Source organism: Rhinolophus hipposideros, assembly GCF_964194185.1.
Source record: "Rhinolophus hipposideros genome assembly, chromosome: 10".
NCBI lineage: Eukaryota > Metazoa > Chordata > Mammalia > Chiroptera > Rhinolophidae > Rhinolophus > Rhinolophus hipposideros.
The window spans coordinates 35,325,389-35,342,899 of record NC_138056.1 but is presented as its reverse complement, the minus strand read 5'-3'; the positions used below and the strand labels follow the sequence as shown (position 1 = coordinate 35,342,899).

Here is a 17,511-nt window from a genome sequence, read left to right as displayed (position 1 = left end):
GTGGCTGGCTCCAACATCAGGCTATAATCTCTTAGAAACGAGAGACTTTTTATCACTTATGCTTGGCAGAAAAGAGTTGAATAAGTGTGACTGAATGGAGATAATAAGAATAACTCAAATAAAAATAGCTACTATTTACCAACTGCTTACTACTTGCCAGGCACCAAACTTGGTACTTTACTTCTGTCATGTCATTTCTCCTCACAGCGTGGATATTATTATCCTCAATTTATAGAGGAAGAAACTGAAGCTCAGCATGGTAAAGTTAACTAGTCCAAGGTTCCAAAACTCACAGGTGGCAGAGTAGGGGCTGGCCCCTAAATCTACGACTGTAGCACCTGTGCGCTTACCAAGAATGCCCTGTGAGCTGATGTCTGTTTGCAATTCCTGGGCTGCCTCTTCAGGAAGCCCACCAGGTACTAAGTGGCAAGAGAACAGTGACAGAGATGACCAGAAGGACAGGCTCCCTTTACAATGACTAGAGGGCCCACGAAAGAAACATGGCTCTCAGTTTGTTCATCTATAAAATGGGCCTGTCAGAGCTGTCCCCCTGGCCCTACAGGACTGTTGTGACGCTCAGAGGGGAAATCAGGCACCAAAAAGTGTTATCGGCAGTGGATAAAAGCCTCCTCAGAAGCAGCAATGAGTGAGGGGAGACGTGTTAGGGGCCCCCTGGGATCTGCTGGCCATGAGTGAGCCCCAGGGCATGCCTGCCACCCACCTGCAGCCAAGGCCCCGGGAGCCCACCAGGCTGATGAAGACCTTCTTCTCTCTGTTTTCCCGATTCCTAGGGGTGCCCAGGCTGCTCAGCCCGCCCTGGAGGAAGGACAGAATAAGGGTCACTAGGTGTTACAAGTGGCCTCTTGCGCTCATAATCACTGCTGTTTCCATGTGAGCCCAATGGCCAGTCTGTCCCAGGTTTGTGTGTCTGCACCAGTTGGCCTGGCTGAGGGCCCACCACCCGCAGGGGCTTTTGGGATGCACTGCGGACCCGGGAAGCCCCTGAGGGCACATCCCTAGAACAAATCCCTCCTTTAGGACTGGCTGCCACTCCATCCAGACCCCATCACTGGTAGTCCTGGCTGTTACCTCAGATTCTGACACAAACTGATCCACGTACTGCCATTTGAGGGGCTCATCAGGAGAGCTGATGGGAAGGGAAAGGAGAAGGGGGGGTCGTTAGAGATGTTTGGGGGACCAGGCCCCCAATCCTGAGGGGGCAGCCCCTCTAAAGCCTCCAGCAACTGCTGGCCCAGGGGCAGTACTGGCCTAGGGGAAGCCAGACCCCAAGGCTGATCCCAGGAGCCAGAGCCCACAGGAAAGAGTCTGCTTACAGAGCAGGGTCATGCTCACCTTTTCACAGGGATCAGGCCGATATCTGTGAGAGAAAGGCATGGGGTCAGGACGGCTCCTCTGCCCTCCATGCCTCCCCGAGAAGCTGGATTCCCTCCAACCTACCACACCCCACCCCACCAGCAGCGTCCCCCACCTTCTAGCCTCACTCACGTCTCACTTTGATGGACACCGTCTTCTTGGTGCGGATGAGGTTAATGACCTCCTCGTGGGTACATGAAGAGATGGAATATCCATTGATCCGGACGATCTCATCCCCTACCTTGGCCACAGAGAGACAGAGAGAACGAGCACCAGGTTGAGGGAAGTCAGGCGGCTGGGCAGGCTCACTGGCGGCTGTCCCCAGCCTGCTTTCCAGGAAGGGGGATGACAGCCATGCATTCCTTCAGAAGAAACCTTGATATGTGTGTCCTAGAGCCTTGTCACAACCAACCCACCTTCCATCAGCCAGGGGTATTCCAGGGCGGTGGCACTTCCAAGCAGTCTTTCTGCCCCATTTTATAGGGGGAACCAAGACGGCAGGGGCGGGGCACAGAGAGTGGGTAGCAGAGCTGGGAGAAGAAGTCAAGAGTCTGCACCCTCACTCTGGTGTCTCTTTCACCCCAAGGGGGCACCATGGAATCACCCAGATTCCAGCAGCTCTTGCCTGGCCTTTGTCCCACCCTTCCCTAAGGAGCAGGTTCCCCTGTAACACCACAATGGATTGAGTGGGGAATTTCCATGACTCCTGACTCAAGCTTACATCACTGACACACATCCGATCTCTTTTTTTCCACTCAGTGGAAACTTGATGGACATTTTAATCTACCATAGCCCTGACCTCTGAATTCCTATTCTGGGCATAAGCAAAGAACGGTGAATGAATATAAGGCTTTGGCATAAGCTGTCCTGGGTCTGAATTCCTGTTTTTATTCTTATTAGCTGTGTGACCTTGGCAAGTCTCTTGAACTTTCTGGACCTCAGTTTCCCTCATCTGTAAAATGGGAAAATGCTATGGTTGCTATGAGAATTAAGTGAGTATGTGCATGTAAAGATATCTGGTGTCTGGCACTCCATACGTAATCAATACATGGTTGCTATTGTTTTCGTTAGTTGGCCCTGAGCTTAAATATCGGATCATGTTCCTCTTCTCAGGACTTAGGCCTCATTAGATTGGGAGAGATGAGGGCTGTGGGGCCTGAGAGGCCAGCCCTGGATACAGATGCGTGTTGAGATTGCCCCCTGCTGGACACTGCCTGGGGTTCCTCCAAGCACCTCAGCCCTGGAATCAGCCCTGAAGCTCCTCATTTAATAACTGCAATGCTGAAGGACCCTCAGACGTCAGTCGAAACAGGCCCAGGGAGGTGAAGTTTTGTCTAAGGTCACACAGCCATTAGCTATAAAACAGGGACTGGATCTGGATGAGCCTCTCCAGCCTGCGGCCAGAGCAGGTCACCTGGGTGCTTAACTCACATAACACGTGCTGACCCTTTGGAGACTTGTTGGTACATGTGGGGGACGCTCTGTGGGGTCTGGGGGCTGGGCAGACAGCCTCTGAGGGGTCCTCTCGGCCAACTCATACTCCCAGTCACCTTCTCGCTGTTGCTACCTGGACACTTCCTCATGTGGATACAGACCCTAATCTTCTCTAGGGCCTGACAGAAGTGTGAAGGGGCTCAAAAAGTTGCCACAGGAAGGGACTCACTGAAGACCTCTGGGTGTCTGGGGCCAACTCCTGTAAGGAGAACAGGTGGACTAACTCCTTGCATCCACTTTTTTTTTTTTTAACAACTCTGTTATCAGATAAGGAAACTGAGGCTCAGACAGGTGAAATCACTTGCTTAACGTCACCCAGCCAGTAAACAGTGTTGCTGGGATTTGAAGTCAGGTCTCCCTCACTGATAATAAGCGTTGTCTATTGGGCATCTGGAAGCAGAAAAGAAGGGCACCTGGCCAAGCCTGGCTGCAATTCCCTGTGTCCTGCCCTCTCTGGATCCTTGCCACCTATCAGAGCCCTCAAGTCCCATAGGAAAGGCAGGGATTACTGCGCCCGTTTTATAGCTGGAACAACCAAGGCACAGAAATCATTCTGCAGCTCTGGACTATACAGCAAATTGTGCAGCACACACCATCTTGTGCATGGCAGGGGACATAGGTTCAGACAGGATACGCTTGAAAAAAAATCTAAAATATCTGCAGTAGGGAGATAAGAGCAGAGAGCTGGGGGCCCAAGGCTGGGTCCTATTGGTGTGTCCATGCCCCCCACCCATGGCCCAGCCTCATAGGTCAAATCAGCAGTTTGTGTCTGGACATGCTCCTCCTCTGCCTTCCAGAATCTTCCTCTAGCCTCTCTCAGCCATGAGATCTCCCCAGAAACGTGAACCCAGACAGGTAAATGGATGCAGACATTTCCCCCAGCTCCTGTAAATGAAGTTCCCTGTCTTGTTCCTAAAGAGAACCTGCCTGGGACCCCAGTCAGAATGATTCCCACACAACTCCTGGCTCAGGTTGCAGGATCAGCTTTCCTCTCCCTCTCCCTCCCGCATGGAGCCCTGCAAAAAGGCTCTTTGTGCCAGGGCCACAGTGAAATGACGATCTGAGGGACAGCGGCACAAAGGAGAGATGAGCCTGTCAGCCCCAGAAAGGGTGGATAATTCACAAGCCTGAGAAACAGGCGGGAAGATAAAACTTTGTTTCATTAAAATGCCCCCATGCCCCCAATCACGGAGACATCATTGAGAAATGCTTATCCTAAGAGGAGAGCTCACTCTGGAAAAAAGAGGGCCTCTGCTGATGCCAGAAGAGGAGCTCATTATGGTTTTTCTCTGGCTGCGTTTCTGGGCTGGAAAATGTGCTGCACAGGAGAGGAATAATGAAGCGGCTGAAATTTCAGATGCCACCGGCAAGCCGTGAGACAGGGATTGAGAACAAAGCATTGTCTGTCAGCTCCCAGTCTCCACCTCCCTTTCCATGGTGTCTTATACCCTTTGCCCCCTGAAGCCCCTGGCTCAGCCGCTCGGATTGGGATGTTGATAACAAACATGCTGGGAGGGGGTGAGAGGGCCTCCTTTAGCTGGACATACAAAAACACAGCTCTGGGCTCCGGCAGGAGAGAGACCTGGAGGTCTGCCCATCTCTGCTCAGACACCCAGGTGTGGGGACCCCAGAGGAGAGGCACCTGGGGAGTTGAAGAGAGATCCTTGGGCTTGGCAGTTATGGCCCTGGGATCCAAATTTTGGCTCTGTCTCTTACTAGCTGCGACTCAAGATCTAAGCCTCTATCAACTCTATAAAATGGGGATGAGACAGCCAAGGCATATAATGGGAACTGATTGTACACATGTTACCTGGCACATTCTAGGTGTTTCTTCCATCTCCCTCTTTGCTTACTTCACAAACACAGAGCACGTATGTGCCTGGCACTGTTATAAGTACTTTATAATATGAACTGATGTTTTCCTCATAACAACCTAATGAGATAGATAGTGTCACCATCATCTCCATTTTACAGGTGAGGAAACTAAGGCATGGGGTTAAGTGTTTTCACCAAAGCCACACAACTAATGAAAAGCAAAGCCAGGATAGCCTGGCTCCAGAGTCTGCTCTGAAGCACCATATTACACCAGGATTTCCTTGTTCCTTTCAGTAAAAGGCTGAAAAAGCTACAGGGGTCCAGATATAACTAGGAGGTAGGGGAGGTGGGCTGTAGTGCAGTAGCAATAGCCACAAGCCAAGTTTCCAGCTTGACTCAAGAAAACAGACAATTGTCTGCAGCCTGATTTCTATGGGCCTGTGGAAGGTCTGTCAGGATGTGTCAGCCTCTTCCTATCCCAAAGTCTCAGACGGGTAAGGTGATCATGTGATGCCACATAGTCCAGCGAGTGAGGAAGGGGAGAGGCAGGAAGCCTGAGGGCTCCTCTCACTCACTTGGAGCCCGACGTTGTCTGCCTGGCCGCCCTTGATGAGGTGGGAGATGAAGAGCCCACAGCCGAACTCGAGGCCGCCACGCACGCTGAGCCCAAGGCCTTCTGGGTGCAGACGGTCCAGACGCACCTCCTTCAGCTTCCTGCCATAGGAGAAGTCGGTGATGGCTCAGCTCTGGCCTGACCCCCAGTGCTGCCCCACCCTCTAGAGAGCAGCCCTGTCCATCCCAGGGTGATCTCTCCTACCCCCTGCCCCCTGTCCAGGTTACTTGTCACCTCCCACTCGCACCTGGAGCGCCGGGGGGTCAGTTCGTCGTACTCCACCTGGTGCTTCAGCGGGATCAGGGGCCTGATGGCGTCAAACAGTGGCAAGCGGCTGGGCTCATTGATGACCAGCTTCAGGTCTCCCACAAGCACAGCCACGTCCATGGTCCTGCGGAGACACGGGGAAGAGGTGGAGCCGCACCCATAGCCATGACCTCTGAGACCCAAGGGTTCCCAGAGGAAGCAGTACCGGGCTGTGTCTCCACCCATTGGGCTCAGGCCTTGGGATTGAGGAAAACTTTCCTGAAAAACCCAGAGCCCCGAACTTAGGCCAGGGGCTTCCAAAGAGCTTTGTTCTCTCATATGAGCACAAGGACACTGGTGAGGTAGGGATGGTTAACCCATTTTGCAAATAAAATCAAGTCCGGATTCAAACTCCACTCTGCCTCATTCTGAAGCCCAGGTCTTTCCCGACAGGAAACCTCATGTGAGACTGTGGTGACCCCCCCACCCCCAGTCTCTCACTTAGCCTGCAGCTAAACTCGATAAATTCTCCCTTCACAGTACCTCTCACATGCGTCCTCCTCTCACTGTTGAGGCCCTCAGCGCCCCTGGCCTGCACCTCTCTAGCTGCCTGCAGACTTGCTCACTCTTTTCTAACCTTTTCTAAATGTAAGTCACTCCTCTTCTCAAAACCGTTTGATGGCTACCCACATGATCCATTCTCTCTGGCAGGCTCAGGGTCTCCACGACCTGCCTCGTGGATGTGTATGGTCCCTGTGAGCCCCGAGCTCTACTCCCCCAGGTTCCTTGTCATTTCCCACTCACACCTGTGCTTTCACCTCTCTGCACCTGTGCTAATGTTGATCCCTTATCCTGGAATGCCTGTCCCTGGTATTTCCACCTATCAAAATCCTTCTTGTGCTTCAAACCCCAGCTCAAGGCTTCTTGGTCCTTCCCTCCACAGTCAGAAGTGAAAACTCCTTTCTTCACATCCTGCTTTTACTTCCATTTATCAGTTATTTTACTGTAACTTATATTAGAGTTCTTCGTGTTTGTACGGTCTACCTCCCCTCTCCAGGCCACAAGTTGAGGAAAGAAAGTAGATCTTATTCATTTCCAGATTCTGCATGGTACCCGGCAAGGGGCAGGAGCTTATACGTGTACGCGGAATGACTCAGAAAGCAGGTGGGTGATAAGACACCTGATGCTGGGGCCGGCTGGCACTTCCTGCCCTGTCCCAGCAGTCACATTCTATGTGAACCTCTCGGGCGACTTGATAGCCTCCCCCATCAGACTGTGAGCAACCTGAGGGCAGTAATCAGTCTGCCGTGCTCACATGTGTGCCCCTAGGCCCTAGCACAGAGCCATGCACAGAGTGTCTGTGTAAATATTTGCTGGGACAAGCGACTGGTGTGTCCATTTGGTTCCCAGGAGACTTGAGAACGTGCCTTCCCTCCGACCCCATCTCCCCAGGGTGGGATGGGGAGGTCTTCCTGTCTCAGAACCACCTCCACGAGGGCTCCCTGCAGCCAGAGGCACCGGCTGGTCCACAGGCGCTGGGCGCAGCACACTTACTGGTGGTACATCCGCAGCACGTCATACAGATAGTCCTTCTCGGCATCATTTTCGATCAGAAAATCCACCTGGAAAACCCAAGGGCAGAATTATAGCTCCAGGCCCAACATCCCCATCGCAGACCCCAGCGAGGGGGAGGCGACTGCTGGGGACCTCCTCAGCATGTCCTCAGGCTGGGGTTGTGAGGAGAGGAGGGAACCCGAGGCCAGGCTGGCCTTCTGACCCAACACATCAGACCACCCTAACGTGGCTAGGGGAGCACCTCTGCACCTCCAGAGGTGGCAGGCCGAACGTCGTCCCAGGCGTATGCACACACCTGTGCACACATGTGACAGCAACACACCCCATGGCAGCAGTGCTGCCACTCAGCCCCTGGCGGTGTCGCCTGGGGCCAGGGTAGCAACCACAGTGTAGGCTCCCCGACATGGAGGGAGCCCGTTCCTTTGTTTTGTTTTTTTTTTACCTGATGGTGGCTGTAGTGCCGGATAACTGCTTTCAGAAAGGATTTGGACCACTCGCTCAGATAGCACATCCCACCCCGCCGGAAGCACCTCACCATAGAGCTCTTCTGTGTCACCAGTGCCGGGGGCAGCTCTGCCCTGTCCCCTCCTGGCCTACGCTGGGTTCTGGCCCCTGACTTCTGGCCACTCCTTCCCCTCCCCAGGTGCCTGCAGACACCCCCCCCCCCAAACACACACACACCCACGGGGGAGAGTCAGGTTACATTATTTCATCTTTGCTGACGTCAATGGCTGGGACTCCAAGGTCAGGGTCAAACACGTTTTCATGAGCACCTCAGCCCCAGGGGAGCTGGGAGCCCAGTAGTCCCAGATTCCACTCCACAGGGCAAGGTAGTGTGCATCTATGCACTGTATCCTTGGCTCTCTCTTCAGCCTGAGACTGAGTAAGAGAGGGAAGGAGGCTCGAGGGGATCACTGTGCCTTCCTCCTGCAGCCTCCAGCCCCAACAGCAGGGTCCAGGGCCTCAGCCCTCCACAGGGAGACGCTGCTGCTGATTGGTCCTCAGAGAAGGGCCAGAGCAGCTCTGTCTCTTTCTATGGGTATCTCAGGGGTTCTGGAAGGCTGGGGCAGTCTGTCTGTCCCAACACACTAGGCCCAGTCCTGGGGACTTCTGGTCTGAGCAGGGGTACAGAGTACAGATTGCTGGTCCCCACCTGACTCCCCGCTTCTCGCTAAAGTCAGGCTGAGCATTTCAATGAAGATGAGAATAACCTAGGAGGCGTGCCCTCCACTGACTCACAGCTGGGCTTCAGCTGCTACACAAGTTCACCCCACTTGCCCAATGAGGGCACTCCTGCTTTCTCCTATTTTACCGCCCTTCTCCTCCAGGCCAGGGGCTCCCAGCCAGCTGGATGATGGGTGGAAGCATCTGCTTGAGTGGATGGTACTATATGTTAGGGTGGTATCCTGGGCTCTTGCACACACCGCGTAAGGCTACCTCCCAAAGCCCATCTCTATGAGGAAACAGCCTGGACTCGCTCTCTCTGTCCTATGCCTGGGTCTATATGGGGGGGCTGGAGGAGGGGACCTCCTGAGATAGGCCTGGGCTACCCACATTTGGCTGTGTTAGAGGAGTCTAAGCAGAGAAAAATTCTGAACTCCCCGAGGGTCAGGCGCCAGAATTTTCTTTGTCAATTAGATCATATCACTTGTGGTTGCTTAATAGCTTCTCACTGTACTTAAAATCAAATCCAAATGGAAATTCCTTACTTTGACTTATCAAAGCCCAGCTTTATCTCGGGCCGCTCTTCCTGGCTACACAGGCCTCCAATCTGTGCCTCCCACAGGCCTCCCCCTCGCTTCAGCCTCAGGGCCTTAGCAGGTGCTCCTCCCTCTGCCTGGCTTGCTTCCTACTCCCCTGCATGGCTGGCCTCCTTCCCAGGGAGGGCTTCCTGCTCACCGACCCAAACAGAACTCATTCCATCCCCCAACCCCCGCTCCGAAATATTCCAATTCTTTCATTGCAGCAGTCACAATTTGTAACTTAATGTCTTGCCTTTTTTGTGAATTGGTTTGTTTCCTTCATCAGACAGAAAACCCCAATGAGGGGAAGGATGAGGTTTGTTTGTTCTAAACTCCTTGTGCCGAACGCATAATAAGTGGTCAATAAATAAGTAGTGAATGGATTTGTCCACCCTGCTGCCTGGTGTGCCCACACAATCAGATGGGAGGAAGGGAATTATGGGAACAGAAGGGGAAAGGAAATAATGTTTGCAGAGTCCCCATGGGCTGGCGCCAGGAGCTTTTCTTGGTTTTTCTTCCATTTGTCTATCTCACCAGCCCTATGAGGCCTGGTATTCTCACATCATGTTGCAGATGAGGAAACTGAAGATCAGAGAGGTTATGTCAACTCACCTAAGGTCCCACAGCTGATAAGAGACAGAGTTAGGACTTGAACCTTGGTCTATCTGATTCCAAGGCCCACACTCTTCCTGCTGTACCAATGAGTGTGTGAGTCAGGCCTTCCTGGGAAATACTCCACGCCCTCTTTAGGCCAAAATTTCACACCCTTTGCTGTCAAGTTCTTCCTTATCTCAAATCCCCATCTCTCTCTTTTGCATGGTTGAAAAAACCCTTTTCGCTTGGTCCATACTGAGCAAGAAAACAGAAGATCTTTTGAATGACTCTGAACCATGGATGTTCTCTCCAAGGGAAGCATAAAAATCCCACATGCTCTGGCGGAATGAGGACATCCTGACCAACGCGCTTCTAGCTCAATTCCAGCCGGGGCGGGGGGTGGGGGGTGTAGCGTGCCATGAGAAAAAGAATGGAAGAGAGAATCTCTTGCTGGCTGAGGCCTCAGGACTAAAGCTCTCTCCCACCCCTCACACACATGCCTCACGCTGCGTCATTAGGTGTCAGAAGTGATGGACTGTCCTTGGTAGGCAATTTACACACTGCCTGGAAATTGGGAGTAGAAGACAAAGGCAACTGCCAATGCTATTTGGCATTGTCCAGGATTCTGTTTTCCTTCCTTCCCGGCCAAGCATAGATCACCTAGAGATGGTCTTTGTGGAGAAGAGCCTGTTCCTGGTGTTCCTGTAGCTGGCCGATGCTGACTACTTTATCAAGAAATCACATCCTACTGGTCTCCTGTGGCAACAACAAGTTCAGCTCTTTAGCCTGATGTTCAGTCATTCTCACCAGTGAGGTCACAGAAATCCTAGTCTTCAGTTCTGCCCTTACCTGCTTTCCAGGGGTGTATCTCCACCATTTCCTAAGTGGGACTCAGGCTGCAGCCGAACGGACCCTTCCCCCAACACATGAACCTCCGTGTCCTCACTCACAATGATCCATCGACCTCTGCAATTCTGACTTGTCCATCTAAAAAATTATCTACATACCACAACAGCTGAGGAAACATGCCTGGATTGTGTGGAATGCTCTTTCCATACAAATCTAAGTGACAAATCAAAATAGAGGGCCTGTCACTGCTCTCCTGGGAGTGTCTCCAAAGGACTCAGAGAGAACAGCACTGCTTTGTCCCCTGACCACACCTCAGGGAAGACACACACCCTTACACCTCACTCTTTGGGCTTTAAGAGGCATGGGGAAAGACAACTGAAAAGAATGGAACTTTCTCTGGAAGCCTGAACATGCAATAACATCACTATCATAATTCAAATTTTACTTTTTAAATGCTTGAATGACTTAATATGGTCTTCCGTCCTCCTGGAGCCTGGGTCCTAGCAAACTGACCCGGAGGATCCAGCCAGCACCGGTCCGAGGATCAGCTTCGGGAGCACCTGCTCGAGGGCACTTTGTACCACTCTCCTGATAGCCTGTGCCCAGGTATGTGTAAAGCACCTGCACACCATAGGCCTTCAACAGCTCAGTGCTGTGCACACAGGTGCACAGTGCTCAGTGGTGTCCACTGAATGACGAATGAACTCCAGCTGCCCTAGTCTGGAGCCTCCCTTCCAATCACTTGGCCAGTCCTGGGTGACCACCTCCCGGTAACGTCTCAGCACACACCTGCCGCAGCTCCTGGATCTTTCTCCTCTTAGCTCAGTTCTAGCTCATCACAAAAGAGTAGGCCCCACACCCATGCATGATGGACTGCCCTCCCTCCTCCCCCCAACCCTGCCTTCATTGAAGGGGAATGCAAGCCCCCTCTTCTAGAGTCTTTCCTGACCATGCACGGCCCAGAGCCTCCTCACCCAGCTCCCAGCCTGACGCCCTTCTTGCCCAGTTCCCTCTTTCAGGCATACTCTGCTAACTGACTGTCTACCACATCTGACGAGGTTTACATGTATTGTCTTTGATCTTCCAACAACTTTCTGAGGTAGATGGACATTATTATCTCCATTTCACAGATGAGGAAATAGAGGCTCAGAGAAGTAAGTGGCAGAAATGAGACTCCACCTTATGCCTGCTGGTTCCAAAGCCTCTGCTTTTTTTCAAACCACCATTTGGTACCCAGTTACTAGATATAACGTTTTGTGTGTGCATTTGTGGAATACACATTTATGGGGCACCTACTGTGTGTAAGATACCATGTCTTCTTTCTCCAACTGGATTTAGAAAGCTTTTCCTTTTCTTAGATCTCTCTTGATGTTGGGCACATAAATCCTAAAGGAGCCCACCATCGACAAATAACAGTTGGGGGGGGAGTCTCTTTATCACATCAATGCCCCCATCCCTGTTGACCTTGTGTCTGACCTTGTGTCTGGTCCCCTCCCTCTAGCATCAGCATTGTCTGGCTGATGCTCAACTGGCTCTGTGCTGTAGGCCTGTACGGGCACTGGAGGCGAATTCTGGGTTTGGCCTTGGGCCCTCTCCAGCCTTATCTCCCGGCATTTCTCTGTGTGGTCTGGCTTTTCTGGACAGCCGCACAGGGAAAGCGTACAACCTTCAGCTCATGTAAATTCACCTTCATGTGTGCACCCAGCCAAAGGGGGAGAAGGAGAGAAGAACAAATTAAATAATGCATGTTGTTCCACTTGACCTTGGGCTGTGGTAGGGATTAAATGAGTGAATGTGTGTAAAGCACTTAGGACAGAGCCCAGGGCTCCAAACTGTGTGCTGTATCTCTTTCTTTGTGCTTCCAGGCCCCTCTCCAGCCTTTGCTGGCCTGCCCGGTGCCCCAGGAAGCTTTGCGGGAGCTCCCTGCCCTCTGCTTCCTGCTGTGTTCAGCCAACAGGTGGTGAGAGGGCGTGAGGAGACAGAGAATGGGTTCTGACTCCCAGTTCTCACTATGCGGGATCACCTTTAGGCAGGTTCCCTCACCTGAGGCGGGCTTCTCTCTGCATCCATGGCTCTCCCCTGTTCTGGGGACTCGCTCTTCCCTCGCCTTCAGGAACACCTGGCTTCCAGCAGCTGCTCCTCCCAGGCTGTATTAACAAGACTTATGGCCCCACAGGTACCTGCCCTTCCCTCTACAGAGTGCCTTCATAAAACTCTCTTCAGTTTCCAGTTTGGATGAGCCAGCTGCTTCCTGCCGTGACCCTGGCTGGTATGAAATGTTAGCTCTTAGTGGTGGTGGTGCGAGCAGCATTTCCTCTGTGACCTCTTCCTCCACCTTTAAGACTCCTTGATTCAAACGTCAGCTCTCCTTGGTCAAGCCTTTCCTTAGGCTCTGCCACAAAGCCTGTCCTGTCATTCTCTGTACACATGACAACACTTTGTTTCCACCCCTACCATGGAACTCCCCAAGCCGCCTGTCTGTCTCCCCACTAATCTGCGAGTGTCCCAGGCACAGGCCTGGGGGCAGTGTAGAGAGTGAAGCCAACAAGCCCCTTCCCCATCTGGGTCTACACCTCTCTGTGCTTCAGTTCCCTCACCTGTAAAATGGGGATAAAAGTATCAGTTTCATAACATTTCATCCTTTTATGAGGGAATTAATAACTTTTTTTGCTATTCATAAATTACTATTAAATGCTTCGAACAGTGCCTAGCAAATAGTAAGTTCTAAGTGTTTGTTAAATAAAACTAAGTAAGAATAGATGATACAAAATCGATTTTCTCAGTAGCTGAGAGAGAGTGGGCTCTTCATAAATGTTGGTGGGATGAATGGATCCAGCCACACTCTTCCCAGACCTTCACAGCTTGTATCCCAGATAGTACTGGGTTTACTTGACTCTTGCTTTATTATCATAACTTCATCTTTTCAAGACTCTGGTTGGTCGCCTTTGAGTCGGCGAGTGGCACAGCTGGCCACGCCCCCTTCTCCTGGGTCTCCTGCCTCACTTGCTATTCCTTTTCCTCTAAAGGTTGGGGTGCCTTGGACTCTGTCCTGGGTCTTCTCTCCATCTGCACTGTCTCTCTGAGTGACTCATCAGTCACGGGGCTCGCACTATCCTCTTATCCCAAAGGACTCACTGAGGTTTCTCTGTAGCACGGACCTCTCCCTCAGTCTTCACACGCCTACAAGTACCAGCCTTCTCAGTTCCCTCTCTATTTGAGGTCTAACCGGTGTCTTCAACTGAAAATATCCAAAACGGAATTCTTAGTTTCCACCACCTCCTACTCTTGCTCCTCCTCCCAAAATGTAGACTCATCCTTGAGTCTCTTCACACCCACAGCCAACCCATTGGCAAAGCCCATCGGGTTTAGCTCTAACATGTGCCCTGGGTCTGACCACTCCTCACGATAGTCCAAGCCCTCACCTCTGGCCTGGGCTACTGTAAAAGCCTCCTAAATGGGTTCCTCTCTTGGCTCTGTCAGTCTGCTCTCTACGAGCAGTCAAGCAATTCCTTTGAAACATCAATCAGTCATGTCACTGGTCTGCTGGCTTCTCATCACACTTACAACAAATTCCAAAGTCTTAACCATGGCCCAGCAGGCTTCCATCACTCCTCCAATCCATCTCCCACTACTCTCCATTCCATAATTCCTCTCAGAAACACCATCCTACTTGCCCTTCCGAAAGAAGGCAAGCATATGCTTGCCACAGGGCCTTTGCACTTGCTGTTCTCTCTCTTGGAATGCTCTTCCACATATATTCCCATGGCTCCTTCCCTCACTTCTTCCCGGTCTCTGCTTAAATATCACCTCTTCAGAGAGGCCTTCCTGACTCCCCTAAATAGAGAGTACCACTTTCTATCCTCTCATCCCTTTATTTTTTCATCACATTTATCACTACTTGGCATTTTATGATACTTTTATTGGTTTATTTGTTAACTCTCTGTCTTCCCTACTAGAATGTACTCTCTAAAAGGGCAGGGAGTTTGTTTTATTGTTCAGTGCTTAGAGAGCTGTGTGGCATATACTCGGAGCTCTGTCAATATTTACTACATGTATGTATGAATGAATGATAAGTGAATCCCTAGAAGGCAGGTTCTCTTTGTGACTTTCTAATGTATACCACCCCACCTCTGGATGCCTGGCCTTGGGCAGGGTACACTACAGATACCCGTAGACGTAGACGCATGGTTACTGAACAGGCAATAAATACTTTTTGAGCAAATGAGTAACCAAGTTCTTGCTCCATGCAGGTGAGTGAGCAGAGGGGCAGCCTGCTTTGCAGAAGCTGGTTCTCTGGGGAAGAAGCCTTAGTTTCTGATGTCGTTTTCCTCGTCCCTTGGTATCCTGGCCAAAGGCTGTGACCGGGTAGGCCATGCAAGTGCTGCTGGTGGCCTTGAGAAACTGCACAAGCCCAGAGGAACAGATTCCTGTTGCTCTGGAGGCACTGGCGGAAACAGTGGGGCCATTTACCAAGTGGTTACTATGGGTTCAGAGTAGCCAGTACTTGAGTTTCTATTTAATATATCCTGTCCTATGAGGTAAGCACTAGGGGCTTCATCTTACAGCTAAGGAAACTGAAGCTTGGAGATATTATGTGGCTTGCCCAAGGTCTCACTTGTTACAATGAGTGACAGGGTTCAGATCTGACACCAGTTAGGCATAACCCCAGATAATAGACAACAAACAGCAGCAGACATTGAAGCTCCGCCTAAACAGCAGTGCCAGGGTCGATTTAAGCTCCCCACACATGTGTAGATCTCATTCAGCATTCGCAGTAATCTTACTAGTTAAATACTACTGTTATCCTAATTTAACAAATTAGAGAACTGAGGCACAGAGAGGTTAATAACTGTCTCAGGGTCACACAGCACTTTCCATGACAACACACTACCTTTAATGTTACCTCCAACCACTAAGGATTTAGATTACAAATCATTCTCGAGGGGTCAGTTTGCTGTGAAACACTAAGGAGGGGGTCATCCAGAAAGCAACTGACAGCAAGCAATAGATTTCACTCAATATGCCTGTGTCCCCCTATATCTGTCCTCTGCTGCTTCATCCCTTTTCCCCAGTTCCTAGATGATCTCCAACCTGGGAGGGGAAGGCTGCTGCTGCCTCTGAAGCTGCAGGGCACAAAGTCCAGCCCAGACCTTGCCCAGCATGGCGCCTGCCCCGCCTGCACACACCGGGGCATTAATAGGTAATGACTTGTGAGGAGGAAGAGAAGAGCAGTGGAAACACAGAGGCCTGAGGCCCTTTGGAGCCTGTGGGGCCTGGGGAAGAGGAATAGGGGCTACTCCAGGGGCTGAATTAGACAGGGGATCCCACAGGCAATTCTCCTCAAAGAGGCAAAGACCAGTACTCTACGGGGAGAAGGCAAAAGAGGACCCGAATTTACTTTTAGCCAAGGAGCAGGAAAGTGAAATTCAAGCCTGAGTCTTGGGGTGCTCTTTCAAAGAGGGTTGTCTGAAATCTACACTCACCAAATGTCCTCATGTCTGAAATTTCTCCCCTCACATCCCTTTGCAACAGAGTACACTGGTGAACACTGTTTCACACTCCCCTAGCCTTTCGCCAGCCCCCAACTCCTGCTAAACTTGTTGTTATCTCTCACCCAAGGCTTCGTTTTAGGGAGATGTCGCCAGTATGAGTTGCCCCCTTCGTGCCCCCAACAAACCTTGATCCCAACACTCAGCAGCTAGCCACGGGTAATTACTAGTGGAGGGTCTGCCTCCCATCTACACCACCAACAGTTTGAGGTCAGAGACTGGGTCTGGCACATAATGGGTGCTCAAAACATGTCTATTAAGTGAACGATTGACTCCCCAGCCCCTGGCCTGTAGTCCTGCAATGACTGGCTCCTTAGTCTCCACAGGGCCTCTGTATGGGGAGAGAGAGGTAAAGCACCCTGGTCTTGCCTACCTGAGCTCTGCCCCTCAGACCTGGGAGGGGTTTGGCTTGGTCTAAAGACACTGTCCTGTCCCTCTGGGCTAAGGGAGGGCCTCAGGGCACACAGTCACTCGCCCCTCAGGCAGGGCCTGGCACCCCTGGTTTCACCCCTGGGCTCTGAGGCATCCCAAAACCTGGTGGGGAGGTCCGCTGTGTCTCCTGGAAAGGTCCTGTCTGACCTCAGGGCCTCAGTGGCTCTTGCAGAGCTCTGGACACTGTCTGGAAATGCTCTGGATGAAATCCAGCAGCTTCCAGGGATGCTGTCTGAGGATCCCAGACCACCAATGAGGCCCCTTCGTGGGACACACCAGGGGAGAGTGATTCTGCTGGAAGGGCCTGGCGGACTCTCTGGACCTCTTCCCTTCCTCTTACTGCCCCCTGACCAGCAGCAGTTCCTCAGCTGCTTGTCTGGGACCTAAGAAATACCCTTAGGCAGGGAGGGGACTTCTTGAAGTGTTTTGAGATCAAAGGACAGACACGGGCAGTTCCCCTTCCTGAGAATCCTCACTGCTCAGACACTTCCTCTGACCCTCTCCAAGTGCTCCATCTGAGCACTAGGAAGGAGCTGGGGAATTTGCCCACTGGGGCATCAAACAGAAGTATCCTCTCTCCCAGCCCGCCAAGGCTGGAAGGAATTCCAACCCCAGAGAAGTACCAGCGCCAGCCCCTGGAGGGCAGAACGAGGAAGGACACTTTCAGATCAGTTTAATAGTTCCTACATCTGGAGTCTCCGTGTTCCTCCCTCCTTTCCTGGCGATTCCTGCTGGCAATCAAATGACCCTCAGGGTCCCAGCGTACCGAGAAACTCAGGCTCGACTGGTAAAGGGAGGGTTCCCAGGCACTTGGGGAGCCCCTAGCAGCTCTGACCTTATGCCGGAATTCTCGGGCCACCTTCCGGTCCATGGCGGGGACAGATCGCGCGGCGTCGCTGCACAAGTCGTTCCTTGGGGTGCCTGGCTGCCGGGAGCTGGCAGGAGCGGCGACGGTGACCCGCGGGGCCTTGACGGGTGGGGGCGGGGCCTCGGCGGGGGCGGGGCGGGGCCTCTGGGAGGCCGGAGACACCTGTCCGGAAACTTGTCTCCTCCCACTGACGCGCCCTGGCTCCAGTGTGTAATGTAGTGGTGACTGTGGGTGGCTGGCGCTAATCCAATCCTTTTGGAATGACTCCGAACACACGCAATTGAAAGAGAGGATCTCTGGACGCGGGGGGGGGGGGGGGGAGGAGGTTTGGGACGTTTTTGTGGGGTCGGAATTAAGAGG

The 17,511-nt window shown here is 52.1% G+C and overlaps 1 protein-coding gene across 5 annotated transcripts in view; it reads right to left on the bottom strand.

Annotated features, from left to right (window-relative positions):
• The window catches only part of USH1C (USH1 protein network component harmonin), a 47,234-nt gene extending 29,971 nt beyond the window's left edge, over positions 1 to 17,263 (bottom strand). The window contains exons 1-8 of one of the 5 annotated variants that reach the window (XM_081065084.1): positions 17,119 to 17,263; positions 7,097 to 7,164; positions 5,544 to 5,687; positions 5,259 to 5,397; positions 1,507 to 1,615; positions 1,354 to 1,378; positions 1,090 to 1,147; positions 722 to 816 (exon numbers count right to left, since the gene is read on the bottom strand). In XM_081065084.1, coding sequence (XP_080921210.1) covers positions 722 to 816; positions 1,090 to 1,147; positions 1,354 to 1,378; positions 1,507 to 1,615; positions 5,259 to 5,397; positions 5,544 to 5,687; positions 7,097 to 7,164; positions 17,119 to 17,154 — 674 coding nt within the window. In that variant the 5' untranslated portion in view covers positions 17,155 to 17,263. The remainder of the gene's footprint in view (positions 1 to 721; positions 817 to 1,089; positions 1,148 to 1,353; positions 1,379 to 1,506; positions 1,616 to 5,258; positions 5,398 to 5,543; positions 5,688 to 7,096; positions 7,165 to 17,118) is intronic. The other 4 variants (XM_081065082.1, XM_081065083.1, XM_081065080.1 and 1 more) reach the window with 4 other exon arrangements.
• Between the last annotated feature and the right edge of the window lie 248 nt (positions 17,264 to 17,511).